Source organism: Mesoplodon bidens (assembly GCF_964165515.1).
Source record: "Mesoplodon bidens genome assembly, chromosome: 8".
Classification (NCBI taxonomy): Eukaryota; Metazoa; Chordata; class Mammalia; order Artiodactyla; family Ziphiidae; genus Mesoplodon; species Mesoplodon bidens.
The window spans coordinates 52,934,583-52,956,073 of record NC_138165.1 but is presented as its reverse complement, the minus strand read 5'-3'; the positions used below and the strand labels follow the sequence as shown (position 1 = coordinate 52,956,073).

General features: G+C 38.3%; 1 protein-coding gene across 2 annotated transcripts in view; it reads left to right on the top strand.

The window, feature by feature from the left end:
- Window positions 1–20,879, top strand: part of ARHGAP15 (Rho GTPase activating protein 15) — a 618,549-nt gene extending 597,670 nt beyond the window's left edge. For both annotated transcript variants that reach the window (XM_081242631.1, XM_081242630.1), the window contains exon 14: window positions 20,530–20,879. In XM_081242631.1, coding sequence (XP_081098757.1) covers window positions 20,530–20,713 — 184 coding nt within the window. In that variant the 3' untranslated portion in view covers window positions 20,714–20,879. The remainder of the gene's footprint in view (window positions 1–20,529) is intronic.
- Window positions 20,880–21,491: the final 612 nt, after the last annotated feature.

The following is a 21,491-nucleotide window of genomic DNA, read 5'->3' as shown; positions in this document are numbered from 1 at the left end:
GCGATGTTCCTGCTGACCATGTCTATCTGTCTTAGACAGTCGCCATGTTGTTCCTGCAAATAGGGCTCATCCCCTGGCTGTAGCCTTTTAAAAACTACTTTGCCAACTTGTGTTGCTTAGCTTTTTGTGATCTCAGTACTGACTCTTTCTGGTAGCTTCTCTCTGCCCCTAGAGCCATGGTCTGGGCTGCACCAGCTTCTGTCTGATCTAGCTGGCTTCACCTCACTCCTAATGTACCAATGCCTCATTCCCTCTGTCCCAGCGGTTTGCCAGATCTTTCAGCTTGGTGTTGAACATATCAAGGGAATATCTGGTCAGAGGAATGCCAGTAAAACATTACTTCAGCCAATTGAAGAGAAAATTCCAAATTGTAGGTTAGAGAAAATTTAAAGCAAGGAAAGTTGGAGCAAGGAAAAGAAAGAAAATAAAGTTCTTAATAGGAAGACTTAGATGTTTTCCCTGCCTGCAGGAAAAAAAAAAAAAAAAAAGCTTTCATTGAGAATATAATAAACCAATAGATTCAGAAAGAAAATATAAACAAAAGATCTTAAAGGGCAACATTAAAAAATGCCAAATTAACCAGGTCATTTCATTGCTTAAGATACTCTGTACATAAATTAACCACCTCTGGAAATTTCATTAGCAACCACATCACCACAATTGTATGTACAACTAACTCACAGTTATTTGATGTATGATATTCCCTTGGAATCTAGAAAGAATAAATCCAGCTTGCAAAGAAACCGAACTTACTTTTAGGGTGGGGCTTAGGTCCTGAGAAAATCTTGCTTAACACATGGGTGGCAAGAAATAATACAAAAGGAGAAACTTGGGGAGGCCAACTTTGTATCATTAGTTAAGAACAGTTATGTATTGTATATGTATCCAACATAAACACTTGGCTAAGGATGTTATTCTACTGACAGTGTTTGCCTTTCCTTATGGTCATCAGCTGGTGACTACTGCTACTTGGCTGCGAAGCACTTCATCCATAAAGAAAAGCACCATAAGTAATAATGAGTGTGAGTTTGTGTTCGTTGCAAAGCAAGAATTCAGCTTCAACAAGAGTTTTTTTTATCCAATTGAAATGAATCAAACTGTTTAACCTAACTGGGCTTCTATAAATCAGGAGTGTTGTCATATTAGTAATCCTCCTAGATAAGGCATTGCAATGAGGCGCCATGCAAGAGTACAAATGTATAAACACAAAATGAATAGATTCCATTGACCCTCTTCTATTCCGCAGCCTTGTACATCTTCCCTCTATTATCACTATTCAATAAAATTACCACTTAACCACTGACATTAGTAGATCTTTTTAACCATAGAGAGACTGTATTTTTCCTTTCTATTACTTTCTCTTCAGTATTCATATACAACCAGAGAAAGGTCTGATCTTTTGATGATTATAAGTTAATAAAATATAGGGGTGCGGTGGGTAATGTACATCCATTGGGAACTGGGTTTTTTAAAATACATATTATAAATATTGAGTAATTTCTTTTAAAAAATGAAGCAGGTATATATGTTCTAATTTGAAAAGACTACCAATTTATATCTTTTGTATATATTTCCTTAAATCTCTTTCAGATAGTTATCTTTGAAACTCATATATATCTAAATTCACTCTTTGTCTACTTTGACACCTCTATGCAGCTACAATTTTCCCTTTTTTTTCTATACTTACTTAAGGGCAACTTGGTTCAAATGCCCCCAACAGCTTGCCTCTCAAGTTTCCAGATTCTTTCTCATCCAGGAAGGCTTTGTAATACTTCTATAGATGTATCTGATTTCCTTTCAAAATTACTTTGGCCCTGAATGGCACATTCCTGGCACATACACCACCATTCTCCATCCAAATCCCATGTAGACATTATTGATTGGTCACATCATTCTTTCAACTTCAGGGTCCTTCCCCACAGAGCAGACAGCCACCATCAGCCAGGTAAAGCAAACCTGTGTGTCATCTCTGCCAGAGCAGGTCTGTTGGTCCACTGCCACCATTCTTTTATAGGTGTTATGAAAACAAAAATGCAGACTACAGACACACCCTTATGCTTCCAAAAGAACAGGAGGCTCGTGTCTGTTTCTTTAAAAATTCCCAGTGTCTGCCTTTTTGTTTCATTCTTTATTTTAATAAATAAATGTATGTCTTATAGTAAAAATATACACATACCCTTTATGTGTCTATTATATTTAAAGCATGTACACATATACCTAAGATATTATTACAACCCCTTAAATTTTAGGGTTTCCTTTTTTTGCAGTGGAGGACTATGCTTTGCATGTGTTTCCGAGCGTGTCAACTTTCCTTAAAAATCATTTCAAATTTGAGGACGAAAAGAGTTTAAGCTTTTTTTAAGTGTTAAATTGTTCAACAAGGAAATTAGAACTCTTCCAGCCCAACTGTCTGATTTTCCAAAAGAGGAAACTGAGGCTGAGGAAGGCTAAGTGAATCCCCAAGCTCCTACATGCAATAAAAAGTGGAGCCAGGGGAGGAAACCAGGCTTTCTCTTTCTTTGTACACATTGATCTTCTACATTGATTAAAATTGTGTGCATTACTAGACTAAAGCTTCCTCACTGAATCACCTTTTTCTCCAGGTTCGTATGGTGTGCTGGGTCAGTAAGCCTCAGGGTTGTCTACACAATTCTCTAGGTCAGTGAGATGGATTCTTTTTCATTTGGATGATGTAGACATTTCTGTGAGGAAGCAAGACTGTTCAACACAAACCTCATAACTCCTGCATTCTATTTTTGACACCTTAACCTAAAGTAATTTCACACTACCTCATAAAACCTTTGAAAACGGAGCATCCAAGGATGATATTTTGCACTTACTGAATTCTCTTTTCCAAAAAAAAATACCTCCAAATGTTACATAAGATTGCTGTATTTCCAAATTCAATTCTCCAGTCATCCTCTGTAATTTTTTTTTCAAAAGAAGTAAAAAGAGGCGACAGGGGAAAGGAGAAATGGAGAGGACTGACATGGAAAAGGGGAGAAAGGGAGAGGATTGACATGGAAAAGGACTCAAGGGTTTCACTGATGATCTTGACTTCCCTCCTGGACTTAAGAAACAGAAGCTAACAAGAGTGGCTGTGGGCTTCCCTGGTGGAACAGTGGTTGAGAATCCACCTGCCAAGGCAGGGGACACGGGTTCGAGCCCTGGTCCAGGAAGATCCCACATGCCGCGGAGCAACTAAGCCTGTGCGCCACAACTCCTGAGCCTGCGCTCTAGAGCCTGCGAGCCACAACTACTGAGCCTGCGTGCTTCAACTACTGAAGCGCACCCTGGAGCCCGTGCTCCGCAACAAGAGAAGCCACCGCAAGGAGAAGCCCGCGCACCTCAGCGAAGAGTAGGCCCCCTCGCCACAACTAGAGAAAGCCCGCGCACAGCAACGAAGACCCAACGCAGCAAAAAATAAATTAATTAATTTAAAAAAAAAAGGAGTAGCTGTGGACAGCTTTGCTCTGACTGTAGATAGAAAAGTATAAGGGAGTACCTCATTTTTCTTCAGTTCAGCTCACTTTCTGCTTGAGCAAAAAACATCTGGGTGAGGAAAAATTTAACCTGCCAGTGACCTATAAAGCAAAATCAATTTGTAATAACAGGAAGGTATAGAATACCCAAATTTCCTACTGCAATGAAAATAGGAGTAAAGTAGAAGGTAACACATCACCTAAACTCAAAGATTTTGCAATCTAGTTGAGGGAGATAAAACATATGTGCATGAAATAACTTAGAGATAAAAATAAACCATCAACAATAATGTAATACAATCTGAATGTTTAAATGCCAAGAAAGCAAATAACGAAGTGATCAGAATACAATTCTTAAAGGCTTCCTCATAGAAACAAACTTAAATATGGTTTTGGACACGGTGACTGACATACAGTACAAAGCCATTCAAATGTGTGTGCCCATAAGGATAGACAAACAGGGAAATGGACCTCTGGACCCTGAATGAATGCAATCTGCTTTCGTTATCTTTTTTTTTTTTTTTTTTACTTTTTTTTAATTAATAGATTTTTCAGAACTGATTTAGGTTTATAGAAAACCGAGCAGAAAGTACAGAGAGTTTTCATATGCTATCTAGCCCCACACCCCCCCAAACACACATGCAGAATCTCCTCTATTATTAACATCTTGCATTAGTGTGGGACATCTGTTACAATTGATGAGCCAACATCAATACATTATTATTAACTAAAGTCCATAGTTTACATTAAGGTTCACTCTTGCTGTATATTATATAGATTTTGACAAACATGTAATGACATATATCCACCATTATAGTATCATACAGAATAGATCTACTGCCCTAAAAATCCTCTGTGCTCTGCCCAGTCATTCCTCCCTCTCCCCTAACTCCTGGAAACCACTCATCTTTCATTATCTCCAGAGCTTTGCCTTTTCCAGAATGTCAGATACTTGAAATCATACAGGCTTTTCAGACTGGCCTCTTTCACTTAGCAACATACATTTAAAATTCGTCCACATTTTTTTTTTTTTTTTTTTGTGGTACGTGGGCCTCTCACTGTTGTGGCCTCTCCCGTTGCGGAGCACAGGCTCCAGACACGCAGGCCCAGCAGCCATGGCTCACGGGCCCAGCCACTCCGCGGCATGTGGGATCTTCCCGGACCAGGGCACGAACCCGTGTCCCCTGCATCGGCAGGCGGACTCTCAACAACTACGCCACTAGGGAAGCCCCGTCCACATTTTTTCATGGTTTGATAGCTCATTCCTTTTTATCACCAAAAAATATTCCATTATTCCATCCCATAGTTTGTTTATTCATTCACCCACTGAAGGACATTCATAATCTTTTTGAATTTAAAAACAAAGTTTTTTCAACTTAAGTTTTTTAACCAATGCATTACTCAGGTAGGAAATACAGTTCTCAGAACACATATTCTTTTCACCTTGAGACTTCTTTGTCTAGGGGAGTATGTTGTCATTTTCTATAACATGAGAGTAGGTCATCATTTCTCTCCTTATACTTGTGAGTCATGGGCCACCTCACCCTTTTGCTTTCATTCTTTGGTAATGTGCAAGCAAAGCATTTTAAAATATATAACCAAAAGATGAAAGTTACAAAATTAAGTTCTGAATTTTTAAATTGAACATTGTTATTATCAAACGTCTATTGGGGTTTATGTCTTTTCCTTTCCTCTAGAACTACAAGGATGTTTTGTCTTCACAGCAAATCAGGCTATAAATCTAAATTTGAAATTATGCCTTTTTCTCTCTTTTTTAGTCACAGTGTTAATTATATCCAAAGAAACAATTTTATGACTTTTTCAAAAGTGACATCCGAGGCTGTTGTTGATTCTCTAAATGGAGCCAAATGTCACCTGGCATCCCTGTATCTTCCTTTTTGACACCAAATAACATTGACAACCAAATTACTCTAGCAATAATAATTTGAAAAGCCTCCCCCACCTGCCATTTGAAGGAAATTTTCAATGAAAGCCACTTATTTGGCTCCATAATCATGTATACATTGTTGATTTTAAGACAGCACACAGGAGGCTTTGCCAGAAAAAATTTAAAGTTCAAGTAGAAAAAATAATCACAATATCTTTCTGTCATTTGCTGCTTGTATTTGTTTCCTTAAAATGCACAGCTAAATGCTCTCTACACACAGATATCACTTGGTAGGCGGGGTGTATCTTATTACTGGGTTATTTTCCAGTACATTTGGCATAGTTAAGGTAAAGTATATTAACTTTCTCTCAAAATAAAGATGAAAACAGAGTTGTAGCGGTTGTGAATGCTTCAGCCATTGTCAGGAAGTTAAGAACTGACAGTAGGTCCAAATAATCAACTCTGCCTGGTGCATATACCGTAGTTTTCCCCTGGGATATCCAGTCTAATCCTACAATGTATCTGACTGGCATGAATGTAGAATTACTTTCAATAAAGATTTTATTTCAAGCTTGGATGATTTCCCCCAAAACATCTTGTCACTAAGGCAAAGTATATCATAGAATATCTGATTTTTTTTTCCTCCAAGTCAGCTTTTGAGGGTGAAAAATACACATTTCAACTCAAGTACTCAACTCAGGTCAAGTCGCTGTAAAAATCACATTTTAACATATCTAGGCTGATTAAAGATTTGCTGCGTTAAAGAAATCGGGGAGCTGTCAAGGAGAACTAACCCTAAAGTCTGCAAATGTAAAGAATAAGCAACACATTTACTCATCTACAGTTTTCAACCCCCCTGCAGTAACCTCCGCGCAAAGAGCAAGCAGGACAGATGCCTCCACAAGCTAACACCGAGCTTCTAGAATATTTGTCTTTTTGCAAGTAAGGAATATTTAAAGGTCACACCTTCCAATAAGTATAAGATTGGTTCCAGGCTCTAGGAGAAATATGAATGGCCTGGTCATGATCACACTAAAAACAATCTTCATTCCTCTCTTTATCCTTCTCTCTGTCTTTATCCTGTTCTCTTCCTTCCTGATGCCAGATTAAGTCAGCATGTCAGGATAGGGGAACCATCAGTAGCAGTACACTACTCTATTTTGAATTCACTGCAGTGTTTCACTTGGTGCTTGCTTACATTATTTCAGCCTTGGTGTCACTTGATTTAATTTATGCTTGGTTCATATACACTTAAAAATATCTTAGGTTACCTATAGTCTCACCCCTTACTCACTAAAAGCACACAAATCACATGGTTTAGTTCTAGTGGGATAGAAGTAAGTTTTTAATATTTAATAATTATAGCACATTATACAATGTTTTAAATTCAAAATCCCTCTTAGCTCTATTATACTTTATGACTAACATATAATATTATGATAAAATGTATGTGCAAGAATGAAAACTCAGCATGGATAACAGCAGATGAAACTTGAGAGAGGCACAAAAAGGTCTAGATTTGAGTCATAACAGGTGATTACAGAGGTGTGTACTGAACAATAGACCCATGAGTTAGCCTGATGTCCATATGTACAAGGACAGATGCAGAAACTGGCACAATTTATTTCTCCACCACACTACAGATTATAATAAATTCATGTGTGTAAAAGCAAAATAGTTTCTATCTTTAAGCCAAGTATTGTAAACATTTTGAAGGGGTTTGCATTTCTGCAGATACATCAAGCATTTTACCTAAGATAGAACTTGATGGTCAGATTTTAGATGGCCAAGAAAAATGGTGTCATTATCTTTAACTTCAACCATCCATAGTATAAACCAGGTAAAAATTACATTTTATTCTAAACTCCTCTCACCAGTTTTGTTCAAACTGGGTACATGTTAGAAACTCACTGTCAGATAATACTTGGGAAGGAAAGGCACCCTGCACACTTACAGGCCCTTAACTAGCTCTCAAGAAATATTCTCTCTGTTCATCTCTGCCTTCATGTTCTCAGCATCTCGGAGTAGGTATGAAACTCAGGTGTGTCAGAAATGTAAATATTGTGCCACAATTGAAACTAATTTCCCCTGTGAGCCCTATTCTTCTAAATGATCTAAATTTAGTCCATTCAGAGTGTCTTCTAGACACTTCTAGACATTTTCCTGGGTCCTTTCTAGTTCTGGAGGGCTACGTATGGCCTAAGCATTTGGTGGGGGGCAGGGAGAGCATCCGTTTATACAGTATTTCAATAAGTATTTACTGAGCACCTAGTACTCAGTGAGCCAAACACTAATCTGGGTCTAGGAATACAGCACTGAACAAAAACAGATAAAGTCCTGGTCCTTAAGATGTTTACATTCTACTAGAGAAAGGTAGTAAAGCAGATAAGCAGGGTAGAAAGTGTCTGGCTTTTGTCACCTGTCCTGGCTTGTCTTCATTTCCTTCTGGTTTTCTGTCGTCATCCCCAACTTCCATTTTCAGGTCTTGGTTTCAGTCACTGGTCAGACAGACACTGTGGAGTTATCTTATGCCACCTTTGCGTAGATACGCAATGCAGTAATTTGTCTTTGTTTCTGATACATTGAACATGAGGAAGTCTGGAATTTTTTTATAACCCTAGGTTTTCCCCAAGGAGGGGAATATGGGTCTATCTGATCTCAGAATCCTCAAACCTTCCAACAGCCTGCATCCCCAGGGAAGGGGGGTAAGAAGGACTCAGGATTGGGCCGCGTTCATGGGACCTCACCAAAGTCTCAGCTCTCTTTTTAAGTCTCTTTCTACCGATCCAGAGAAATCTTTCTCTTGTCTGGCAGCAGGGTAGCCTGGCTCTTGATCTACCTTCCAATCTATTGGTTAAGCCATTGCTGCAACTCTGAGTCCAGGGCACTTAGGCCCAGTCCTTTTCAATTCAAATGCCCTAGCTTACAAAAATCCAAAGCACTTTCTTTGCTTTTCTGTTGTACCATCCCTCCCCTGAGGACACAATGCTGCTGATTGAATCTTGGAGAAAAGAAAGAGGCATAAGGAAGGGTGGGGAAGAAACCTGTTATTATATATTATCCCACCTTATCTCTAACGATAGTTTGACTTTCCCAGAATGTTCATTCTTTCGTCATTAATCTGGAAGCCCAAACCAAACCACACTTTAAATGTCACTCACTTTGCCATTCAATACGGGAATCTGCAACATCTCTGAATGCCTCCTGATGGGGAACTCATGTTCTTTTTAAGTGCAGAATATTTAATAACCTTGATAGATAGTCCCCCTATTTTTCTAGTATACATTTGGAAAAATCTATACCAAATATTAATAATAGTAATATCTAAGTGATGGAATTATCAGGGAGTTTTAGTTTCTATTTTGACTCATCTACATTTTCTAAATTTTCTATAATAACTGTGAATCTTTTGAAGGAGCCTAGTCTATTTTCATAACTCTAATTCGTCGTATGGAGTTGAAATTTGTCTCTGGGCTGATTCCAGGAACTGGATTTACTAGAGGAAAGTAGAATTTTTCTTCCATATCATGGCTTTTTGCTTTCAGTCATCATGGCTTCCCTAATTGTTCTTTTTTCCAAACCAAAACACCATCAGTCCCTGCCCTGTGTCACTGAGGAGCCTGTCACTCTGCTTCACACATTCACCCTGGAGCCTCTATTTGTGCAGCCTCTCAGAGTCAAGTCACTGTGAAAAATATCTAAAGCTTATTTTTCCTCAGAAAGTAAAATTAATTGTGGACGAATGAATGCTGACACCCAAACTACAACTGATTCTCTTTCAGCTATTCTGGGACCTTTTAAATAAGGAAACAATTTTCTAGAAAACTGCTGAAGATTTGATAGATGCCCTTAGCGGAATAGCTGTTCTCTTCACCTATGTGAAAAGAAGTTAAAAAAAAGAAAAAAAAGAGATTGATGAATCCTGACTTTGCATATTGATAGTATTCCTTTTAGTTTTATCTAACATCACAAGGCAAATATTTAAGTTATATTTTCCACTAATGTCTTATAATTAGGTGCCTTATTCTGCTTGGCCTAATTAATGCTGATCCACGCACAACCCCCAATGTTCTATATAAAATGTTACTAGCACATACTAGTGTTTTAACTGCCTTATTGGACAAATTCCAAGTAAAGAATAATAAACAGTCTTACATATTTTTTTCTTTTCTAAAAATACTCCCAACATGTAACACATTTCCTAGCCTTTCTCCCCTAAATCCAGGGCAATGTCTTCCCAGGATGGTGATATTATCCATGGTTATTGGTAGATCAACAGAGCTCAGGGAATAAAAATTAAGACTTCTTTTACTGCTGACATGGTCAAATGTGAATGGCTAAAACCATTTTAAAGCTTAAGAGAAAACATCTAAGGGAAACAATAGCTGAAACTCTCAACCAATCTCACAAATAGTGCATTTCTTTTCACAGTGAGAAGTGAATGCTCTCAGAAGTTTAAAACACTGTGTGAATCTGGAGAAAAAGACAATATGTATTAATTTGGTTTTTCTTCCACCTGAACACCCTTCTCATCCCTATAAATATATCCTTGGATGTGAGTTAGGTGATTAAAAAATCAAAATATGTCACCCAAGACTTGTGCCGACTTTCTGACTCACTTCTCTTCCACGTCTGCCTCAGGCCTCAACATTAAGAAACCCCTTGATTTCAAACCCCAAATTCTTGAATCTTAGTTATTTGTGGAAAGAATATCTATCTCCCAGAGTAATAAAGATCTGCATCTTCATCTAGGTGCTACTGCCACTTAACTACATGACTTTGATCAAATTATTCAATCTTTCTCAGGCTCCTTTTGTCCATCTGAAAATTTTCCTTCCCATCTGAAAAAGAAAAAATGGGAAGATTCCTCATGTATATTAAAGTTATCATGATTTAAACAGCAAAGTACTAGTTAAGAATACACACAGAAATCATCCACAGAGTAAAAATACCAGGTGTGTGTGTCTGTGAGTTGTAGGAAGGTAGCGTCACAAATCAATGGAGAATGGCAATTTATTCAAGAAATGTGGTTGGGGGAATCAGCTAGCTTTTGAAGAAAAAGAAGATTGAGATTACCATCACATTTCAAACAGTAAAATATACTGAGATGAATTAGAGGATATGAAATGAAATCATTTTTTAAAACTAGGAAAAAATATTAATGACATTTATCTGATTTATTTAAATGGACGAATTTTATAATAACAAAAACAATGATAGAAATTCCAAAAGAAATAGTGCCAGATATGACCACACAAAATTTAAATAAACAAAATTAAGGAAAAAAAGAATTGGGAGAATGTAAGTACAACAAAAGTAATGAAGTATTATGCATCTTAATACATAAAAACTCACAAATCTCTATGTACAAGGATGTTCATTGTAGCATTGTCTGTAAGAGCAAAAAATTAGAAGCAACCTAAAAGTCCATCAGCAGGGGAATGGTTAAATAAATTATTTCCATATTATGAAATGTAACAACATTTTTTTAAAGGGTGAGGTATTTTTATATGTACTGACTTGGAAAGATTCCCATGATATATAGTTAAGGGGGAAAAAAGCAAATTGTACCATATTATGTATTTTTTATCTCACTCTTTTTTAAAAAGAAAAAATATATATATAGATAGGTAGATGGATAGATAGAAAAACATCCAGAAGGAACACCCATCTGTTAATTATAGTTATCATGAAGGAGTTTGACTAGAAAACCAGAGAGTATTTTACCTTTTTATTCTACATACTCCTGATTAGCACACTGTTAAAGACTATGTGTTAGTTTTGTTATACAAAATAAGTAAGTGGATTAAGTAAACAAATAAAATGATATGCTCTCAATAGGAAAAAGGCAGGTGATATGAACAATTGTTCACAGAAGAAAAAATCCACATGGCTGGTCTTTTTTTAACTTCTTCCCCATTTCCTAACTTCAAAGAATCCTAAATTCAAACAATGACAATCATTTTTCACCTATCAAGTTAGCAATTATTTTAAAAAGAATAAAACCAAATGATAATAATGCTAACAGGACTATGGGTTGTCATGTTACATATCCCACGTTATCATATTTTAAGAGAAGAGAACCCATATCTTAATCTAGCGCAAGTTCTCAAAGTGTGGTCCCGGGACCAGTTGTATCATCTCTAGGAACTTGTGACAAATGCATATTCTCAAGTCCTTCCCCACAGGTGCTGAACCAAAAATCTGAAGGTGAAGTTCAGCAAACTTGCCTTTCATATGGTTTCCAAATTACTCTCATGAATGGTAAAGTTTCAGAACCATCGATCTAATTGTTACATTTCTACTATTTTACCCTGAGGCAGGGTTTCTCAACAGCAGCACTATTGACATTTTGGGCTGGATAAATTCTTTGTTTGGGGGACTGTCCTGTGCATTGTAGAATGTTTAGCAGCATCCTTTGCCTGTACCCACTAGATACCATAGCAACTCAACTCCCCCACCCCACCCAGTCATGACGGTCAGAAATGTCTCCAGACATTGCAAATGCCTAATAGGGGGAGTGGGAGTGGGTAGTTGCCCCTATTTGGAAACCACTGCCTAAAGAAATACTCCAAAATGTGGAGAAAGAGTACACAAAAAGATTTTTTAATACATCAGTTTCACTTATACTAAGAAATCATAGGGTACAGCCCATTCTGTCCCATATAAGATAATGAGTAAAAAATATATACTACTTATATAAAACATGGGAATTGCTCATGATAGAACTGAAAAGCGTTGAATACAAAATTTTATAGAAAGTATTTTCTTGAATATGTATGTAAATAAATTACTTATACATTTATATTAAATGCTGGCAGTGTTATTCTCTTGCTCAAAACCCAAGGTTGAATTCCCATCACTGTTAGAATTAAGTCCTAAATCCTTACCAAGGCCCATGAGTCCACCCACAGCATCTCCTACCTTCGCTGCCTCACTCTCCTCTTCTCTATTCCTAGAACCAGCCACTGGGGTGGTTCACCACTGGGGCTTTCTACCTACTTTTCCCTGCCTGGTGTTTTCCTTCCCTTGGTTTGTGCACATAAGCTGGTCTCTGCCCCAGCGTCCCTTCCTTAGAAAGAACTTCTGAGCACCTTATCTGCCACATGTGCACTTTCCACCTCTCTACACAGTGGAATAATCTGGAGGCTGTATTATCTACAGCCAGCCAGGCTCCACTCATTCTTGGTAAAGAAGAATCTCTGGGGATGGATTCTAGGCCATGAGAAACTTTTAAAAGCCTCCCAGGGTCAGTGGAAGAACCACCACTTCTCTTAGTTTTTCTTGAAGTACCTCAGTGCCTGAAACCACACCATATACTGATTAGTGTATTGTTTATTGTCTGGTTCCCCCACTAGATTGTATGCTGCATATGGGCAGGCACTTTGTTTTACTCACTGCACCATCCTCAGCATCCAGAACAGCGTCAGGCACCTAGCAGGTGTTGAGTAATAGCAGGTCTACTGAGTAACAGGTTTTTATGAATGAATAATGGGTACCTTGAGTTACTGTTTACAGTTGCTGGTGTGGTTTTTTCTTTACTATACTTTACTAAATTTTCAAATTCTAATAGAATGTATTACTTTATAATCATAACAAAAGAAATTAAAGCTGATTTTTAAGTCTACCTTTGAAAATTGTGATATATTTGAAGCACAGTGATTAGCACATAAAAGATATTCAACAAATAGTAACTACTGTTAGTGTTCCTTTTGGTATTATCTACTATGTAAGGGCTTTGGCTATGATATCCCATTTTATCCATGGTTGTTATCACCTTATAGAATACATATTCCAACCAGAAATAAGACATTTTGAAGTCTATGGGCTAGTCACTTTGTGTGTGTGTGTGTGTGTGTGTGTGTGTGTGTTACGCGGGCCTCTCACTGTTGTGGCCTCTCCCGTTGCGGAGCTCCGGATGCGCAGGCTCAGCGGCCATGGCTCACAGGCCCAGCCGCTCTGCGGCATGTGGGATCTTCCCAGACCGGGGCACGAACCCATGTCCCCTGCATCGGCAGGCGGACTCTCAACCACTGCGCCACCAGGGGAGCCCTAGTCACTTTTCTTATTTTATCACTCCTCCTATCTTATTGTTCTGAATATTGCTTTAAAGATACATTAGACTCTCCCTGTAATGGCCAATCAATATAAATATGAAACAAGTGAATAATTGAAAATGTTTCAGTCTTTTGCAATGAAATCAATGCAAAGAGGGTACTCAATAAATGCAAAGAATAAGGCCATGTTACCTGTGAATGTGCGACTGCCATATAAAGTACCTTTTCCATGATGTGCTTTGAAAGAATTACATACACATAGCTTTAAAGATAATTTAAAAGCAAAAATGTCAGAATATAGCAGTAATTCCCTTTTAGGAGGATAGTTTTTTGCTTACTTTGGAAAACAATACTAATATGATATTTAAGTATAAAATTGAAGACTTTACAATTAGTTTAAATCAATTAATTTATAAATTTGCATATAAAAAATGACTGGATCACCAGTGAATGACCACCTTGAAATACATTAGTATTAAATGCAAAAACATTTGTGAATGCTCTTCTGCTTTTGCAATATTTGAAAAATTTTCTAACATACAGCCATGACTTCAAGGGAGAAGGTAGAATTCCTGCTAAGTCCCCAATCTTTAAAAAAAAAATTAAAAGGTCAGTGTAGACAGCAGTATAGTTTGTGCAAATTGAGAGTAGGCAAGCATATGGTTAGCATGGACCCCCCCCCCAAAGTAGTTATAGCACATAGGAAACATAAGTTGAGCACATTGAAAATTTATTCTATTTTTAACAGCCTCTCTTCACTGAAATGGTCAAAGTCACAATTAACATTTCACATACAGTGGATGAGCTGTATTTTGCAAGTGTGACCTGATGGCAAAAGTACATTTACCACTGCACTTTCCCTATTCAAGTTAAACCATCCTAAAGTTATGTGTGTTGGAAAATCACAGCAATCCAGAGATAGGGAAGGGAATATTTTTAGTACACCTCCAATAACCTGAGGCTTGTTCTGCAGGCAATTATGTGGCTTTCTACTTGCTTTGCAAGTCACTATGGTAACAGCAAAGCACAAACTTAAAAGGAAGTTTGCATCCATATATCTGTTTGGAGCTGGACTATTATTAAATGCTTTGGTCTTCTTAATTCAGCATTAATTTTTAGTTTTATAGTAAATCTCTCTTTCATTTTGAATCATTTGGCTGTGATTTTAAGCAACTAAGAAATTCCTTTGAGTTAGCAATTCAGCTCACTTTTGGAAAAACTTACCCAGCATGAGGCTCTGAGGATTTTTTTTGTCTGGGGTCCAGCATCTATAGCTCTGGGTTATAGATTGTTTCTAAAATAATCTAAAATTGATGGATCATTGCTCCGTCCATTTGGGCCCAACAAAAAGTAGCTCTGGCATTTCTTCTCCTTCTTATGCTGTAAACTGTATATCACCTTTCTGATCTCTTGCCAGAAAAATGAATTCTTACCCACTTCAAGATTTTATAAACTTGAATTTACTTAACGGTATAAGAGTTTCTTTTAAAATGAACACATATCAAGTGCTATTTTGTGAACAAATTCATAAAATCATAATTATTTTTGTCAGGCTATTTTAAACTAAGCTGTGTTCATAAATAGCCTTTTTCAAAAGAGTTGCAGTTTGGGGTCTTTTTCCTATTAGTCAAGCATTCACAGGCACTAAACTTTGAGCTCTTCATGTGGCTGCAAATCACGTAGCTTTGCTATAAGGATTTCTTGGGAATAATCTAATGGTGAGTAAACAAACATGTAGAAGAATTTCCAAATATTGATCTAAGATCTAAATGTTTTTGCACCTTCTTACCATCCATCAATTTACTGTATGGTAATCTCTCAACCATGTCTCTGCTCTCACCTTTCTCATTCAGATGTGGTCTTTTGCCTTTTGGCCTTTGTTTTGTCCTAAAAAGGGAGTTTCTTTCATTTCTTTGCTGAAAACAGGTTAAATTGTAGCTCAAAATTTACAACACTGTCATGGAGTTTAAGGCCAGATGAAATCTAAGCCCTACCAGAGGGGTGGAACTTGCCAGAAATGACCACAATCTGACCTCTTTGAATTAGCTGCTACGGAGTTCTGAAGCCTGGGTGGCATAGGAGGGTAAAATCCATAATGTTTCAGACTTAGTAGATCCTTAGCAAAGCACACTAGAAGTAACATTTCTTAACATATGCTGCTTATTGTCTCTCAAGAAAGAGGACCCACAACGTGCAAGTAAGTTAGGGAACACAAGAGTTACACAAAGATGAACAGGGTTAGTTTTCTGCAGGACTTGTCAGAGCCTTTATTATGCTATTGTGCATTGTAAATTTCCAAGAAAGAAAAATGGCATATAATTTTCTCCAAAACTTTTCTTACTCCAGATTGCTATTTTTGTGAAGTATGTCACAGAGATGGTGTTTTGCAGAACTCACTTTAGTGAAAGCTGTCTTGGAAGTACTGCCAAACCCATAGTAAAAATGTATTTGGTTTCTGAATCAGATCCCTCCCCTCCAATAATACAACTCAACTGCATTTTAAGCTACTGGAAGTACAGCTTACTGTTTCTGAGAGTTTTCCATCTTACATACTAGATTGCATCTTTTTCCATGCAGGGCTTTTATTTCTTTCGATAGCCTCTATTTCTCCTCTACATATGTTTTACTAGCTGAAGCCTTCAGAAATCATGACACTTGCAATGCCCAGCTAGTCCTCACAGTGAGAGTGGAAATTATGACACCCATTGATCTGAGGTAAAAAACTGAGATTTGAATAATTTCGTAGGATTGTATTCTAGCTGTATTTTGACATTGTGGTTGACTACTTATGTGGTCCTAAATCAACCACTTAACTATTTAAGAGTCTGTTGAGGTACAGAGTAGGTAAGTTCACATTTGAATAGTGAAGTCTATAACAGCATGAATACATCCATAACAGCATGAATACATTTTCCAGACATCCCCAGTTTGGGAGCCTTCTTTGCTAGAAATATCTATCACCACTCTTTACTATAAAAAAGGGGTTTAATCTAATGTGAATGTTGATGTGAGAATATTTTTGCCTATCTACATGAATCATATAGTTCAGTAGTTGGTGACTTAGACCCCAAAATAGTCTTCACCCTCAGCATCTTTTCTAGCCTAAAGATTGATTGATTTCTCAATATACCAACTACTGGTTGGTTGATATTCAGAACATAAATTGCCAATGAAATACATACACACACACACACACACACACACACAAGCACACGTTTTGTAACAGAATAGGCAAGAAAGCATGCATTCTGTATAATACACATCCACATTTTCTTAACATTCTTTCTTAACTACATTTGATTTTTCTAAAAGTTATTGCAAGTAACTTAATTTTCCCAACTTGGAAAAAATTCCAAGGTGCTAAGAAAATTTAACCTGCAGTAATTCAAATATAACAAGAATACAAGACTAAATGTTATTTGGTAAAATCTACTTGTAACAAGATTACTTGAAAGCACCCATTAGTTAAAACTGGTTTTATTAAAGTCACATGGAGAGTGTGAAGAGAAATGGACACAAATAACACAGGTTGAGATGACATGAATGTTCCACATTTACACACGCAGAAGAGCTCAAAGTGAACACTTGTCCATGGGAAATTTAGGAAACTGATGAATTGGCAGAAATCCATTACAGGAGTCCTCTCCCATGATCTGCTGGCCAAGAGAGAATCGTTCCCCTGAGGGGGGCACTGACAGCCCGCTGTAGCCTCCTACTCTTCACTCCATTGAAACTCAGCCTTGCTTTCCTCTAGATTTGGTCCTGCTCTGGATTCTCAGATCAGGACGTTTGCTGAGCAAGAAAACCATAAAGAACCCTGGGAAAATTAAAAAATAATCTAGTCCCATTTCAGCCTTCTTTTTCTCCTCTCACAGCTCAAGTCCCACCAGCTATATCTTTCCTGTATGCCCTGGAGACCCCTCCAGTCACGCCAGTTCCTCCAGGTAGCCTAGACCTCTTCCAGCTTCTACCCCCATAATCTCCAATAATGACAGCCACGACTGTCCCCTCCAATAATCAGCTCTTGGACGTCCCTTGATTTCTAGCCTCACCTTGAGTTTGACACAATTCTGGCTCCCAGCTACCCCAAATCTCATTGTTCCTGCTATTGACTGAAATTATAGCCATTATTAACTAGGAAACTATATCTCCCATCATCAATCTGTCTTGAGGTCACCCCTTTCCCCTCTCAGTCTCCCTGGACTCCAGGTCCTAATGTTCTTCTTCTCCCCTGTTGGCCCTATATCAGCCATTCACCTTCATACTTGAATAGGCTTTTGTTTTTTTGTTGTTTTTTTTGTTTTGCGGTACGCGGGCCTCTCACTGTTGTGGCCTCTCCCGTTGTGGAGCACAGGCTCCGGACGCGCAGGCTCAGCGGCCATGGCTCACGGGCCCAGCTGCTCTGCGACATGTGGGATCTTCCCGGACTGGGGCACGAACCCGTGTCCCCTGCATCGGCAGGCAGACTCCCAACCACTGCGCCACCAGGGAAGCCCTAGGCTTTTGCTTTTAATTTTACCATCTTCATGTCCCATGCCTTCTGAGCCCTGTTCTCTGCTAGATAATTCTTATCAGCTTAGACCTTTGCTGCCTATGGGTAATGTTTTTAAAGCAACTTTTACCTAATAGATAATTAATTGATCAGTTATGTTATCTCTCTCCATATTTGTTTAACAAATTTTTAAATTATTATTGTGGCATGGTCAATGAATGAGTTAGCATCCCAAAAAGGAATTACTTTAAATCCAAAAGAGAAAAACTGTCTTCCTTCACAATGAATCATACAAGTGATTTTTATCATCAAGAGGTCTGGGAGAGGCTCAAGAGAGACTTTAAGCCAAGGTAAATAGGTGTGTTAAAGAGAAGCAAAGCCCCACTCCATTTGTGCCTACTCCAGGTTAGGAGAGTGTTTTAAAATCATTCTACAGACTTTTGGTAAATGTAGTAACAAAGTGGCACAGTTTCTTACATTGCAAAGGAAACTCTAAACTTGAAGTCTCTGATAACTCACTGATACTTTAAATGTGAGAATCCCTTCCAGAAATGTAGTCATGCCAACATTACTCACAGGTACAAATGCTTTCCATTTGAAGGAGAAGAAAAATGAAAATGGGAGGCAGAATATCTTGAATATTTAGTCCAAGTTGAAGGCTCATTCTTCCCACAATAAATCCATTGTAACCAGGCTGTCAATCACAATGCTGCTGTGAGGAATAAAACTCCAGACCCCCTTATGGAAGGACCTATAACCATGTGGAGGATGGTAGAGTGACAAGTCAGCCTAGTTATTAAGCATAGGAGCCATAACACACCCCAGGGCAATGATGTTTCCACAGGAGCTGCAACCCACCTGCCTGGGTCTGAGCCTCAGCTCTGTGTGATATCAGGCACTTTGCCGCTCTTGGCCTCAGTCTTCTCATTTGTCAAAAGGGCTTAAATAATAGATATTACCTCATGGGATTGTTATGAAGATTAAATGAGACCAAAAAATTGCTGAGAATAAAATCAACTATATTTCAATTTAAAAATTAAATTAAATAAAAAATAAATAATGGGGACTTCCCTGGCGGTCCAGTGGTTAGGACTCCATGCTTCCACTACAGAATAAGGGTGCGGGTTTGATCCCTGGTCAGGGAACTAAGATCCCACATGCCTCTGCAGCCAATAAATACATACATAAATAAAATTGCTTAGAATAATACTTGATTTTGCTTGATTACTACCGATATTGATCAGGTCAAGGACATCTTGCTGACATCTTGTGGGGAGTCACAAATTGAAGGCTTTGGCCCTCCTCAGTCTCTTTCAGGAGAGAGAAGGCATGGGCTCTTGGTCACAGAAATGGTATGTCAGAGATCTGGGTTTGTGGAGAGATGGAAAGAGAGCAAGTCTTCCTTCCTCCTGCCTCCTCTGAGTGGGGACTCGGTAGGCCCACGCAGACCAGAGTCCGCTAGAGCTCAGCCAGTGCCCCAGTGGGCTCTGAGACTGGATGCCCCACTGCCTTGCAGGAAAGTATTCTTTTGCCCCACTTTATTCTCTGAGCTTATATTTCCCTTGGGTCGGGGTTCTGGAGGAATGCAGATACAGTATTTCTTAGCATCCTGTCCTTCCATGTGCTCTCCCTATATCCCTAACATCACTAAAACCTAATTTTAATATAAAACCAAGGAGGTTTCAGTGGTGAGAATAAGCATTATTTTTTTTTATGTTAAAGTCTCAATTGATAGGAAGGGGCTTTATTTTCTTTTTAAGAGTCCCGTGTTGAAGCAGGCAAGACGTTACCAGTAATAAAACCACATCCTAATGTTTCATTGGTATTCCAGCTCTCCACAGTCCTCACATAAGCAAACATTTCTTTGATTCCAGTGGGACTCTTCTCCTGTGCAAATGGCACAGGCTTCTGCATTTTATTGAGATGTGAGCTAAATTGAGTAAAATGGGTAGGGACACTTAGAATTTTGTTATACACCTAAATGTCCCAGAACCTACCCTCTCTACAAAACATATTTCAGTTAGCATTTGTCAGGAATACTTTACTCATGCTAATCACTAAAAACTTAATTATTTTTTCGGTCCTTCCATCATGAATTATGTATCTATTGTTCTGGGTTTTTTGTGTTTGGCTTCTTATATATTCTGTGCATGTCTGACCTGTTTCCTCCATTGACTATAACCACTTCACAGATTGAATCTTGTTAACTCTCCACAGTAATTTTTGTCATTTTTGCTAATTTATTCATTCATTCATTCCACAAACATTTATTAAGCACCCACAATGGCCAGGTATTATGGGGATAGAATCCTCCCCCCAAAAGTCATAGGTTCTATTTCCATACAGTAAAGCACACAGAGTAGAAGATTAAATAATGCTGTGGTCTAGTGGTTTTTCTGGAACCTGAATTTTTCTTTTTTTTTTTTTTTTTTTGCTTGTGTTGCATTCTGTGTTTTGCCAAAGCCAATCACTGCCCTTATTCTCCTTCTTTAAGTTGAAATTTAAGGAAGAAAAAGGATTCAAGAGCACAGAACTTTATAATTCAAAAGTAGCCACAATTTTATTCAAACTCCAGTGGGTCTTTTTTTTTTTCTCTCTCTCTCTCCATAGGATAGTGGCCGAAGCATCCAAGAACCTCATGTCCACACAAAGCCTAGGGATTGTATTTGGACCCACCCTTCTGCGAGCTGAAAATGAGACAGGGAACATGGCGGTGCACATGGTGTACCAGAACCAGATCGCCGAGCTCATGCTGAGCGAGTACAGTAAGATCTTTGGCTCGGAGGAAGACTGACAGACAAGGCGAGTTACTATGTTCACATCTGTCTCGATGCCTAATATTTTTACGTTTCTGTAAACATATTTCTGAAATATTTTTTCCTTTCAAGAGACAGATGCCTCATTTTGTGAAAACTTAATGATGACTTTGTGTTTAAGTTCCAAACATTTGAATAAAATAGTTGACAATATTTGCCTATATGTGTTCTACATTAACCCCTTCAGTGTTGTGCCTTCCAGCACTTCTAGGCATACATTATGCATGCTCCCTGCTATAAAATAGTGTGCAGAGGACAGCACATATCCAAAAATAGCCCTAATTCGACTCCCGGGCATTGGATGTGTGGTTGTGTATGTGTAGCCATGTGAGTGAGTGTGAGTGTGAATGTGATTGAGAGTGTGGGTATGTGTCCACACAGGTGAGCCTCTTCACTACCCTGGCTGCCTCAAGCCTCTGCCCATACACCCACAGGTACACGAGTAGAACCAAAAGAGGGGAGAAGGCAGAAATGAATACTTTTTAAATAGAACAAAGGAAATCAGGATCTCAACCAAAGTAGACATATTTCCTCTTTCAAGAACCTTTTCGTTAAGTGTAAATCTAGTCCAGCTATCCTTGGTGCTAGATGCTGAAATTTACAAATACATGTTGAATGGCATTTTTTCTGAAGAAAAATGGCAGGTCAAAACATTTGCCATTGGATATGTTTTTGGGGGTTTTTTTTTTGCAGTACGCGGGCCTCTCACTGTTGTGGCCTCTCCCGTTGCGGAGCACAGGCTCTGGATGCGCAGGC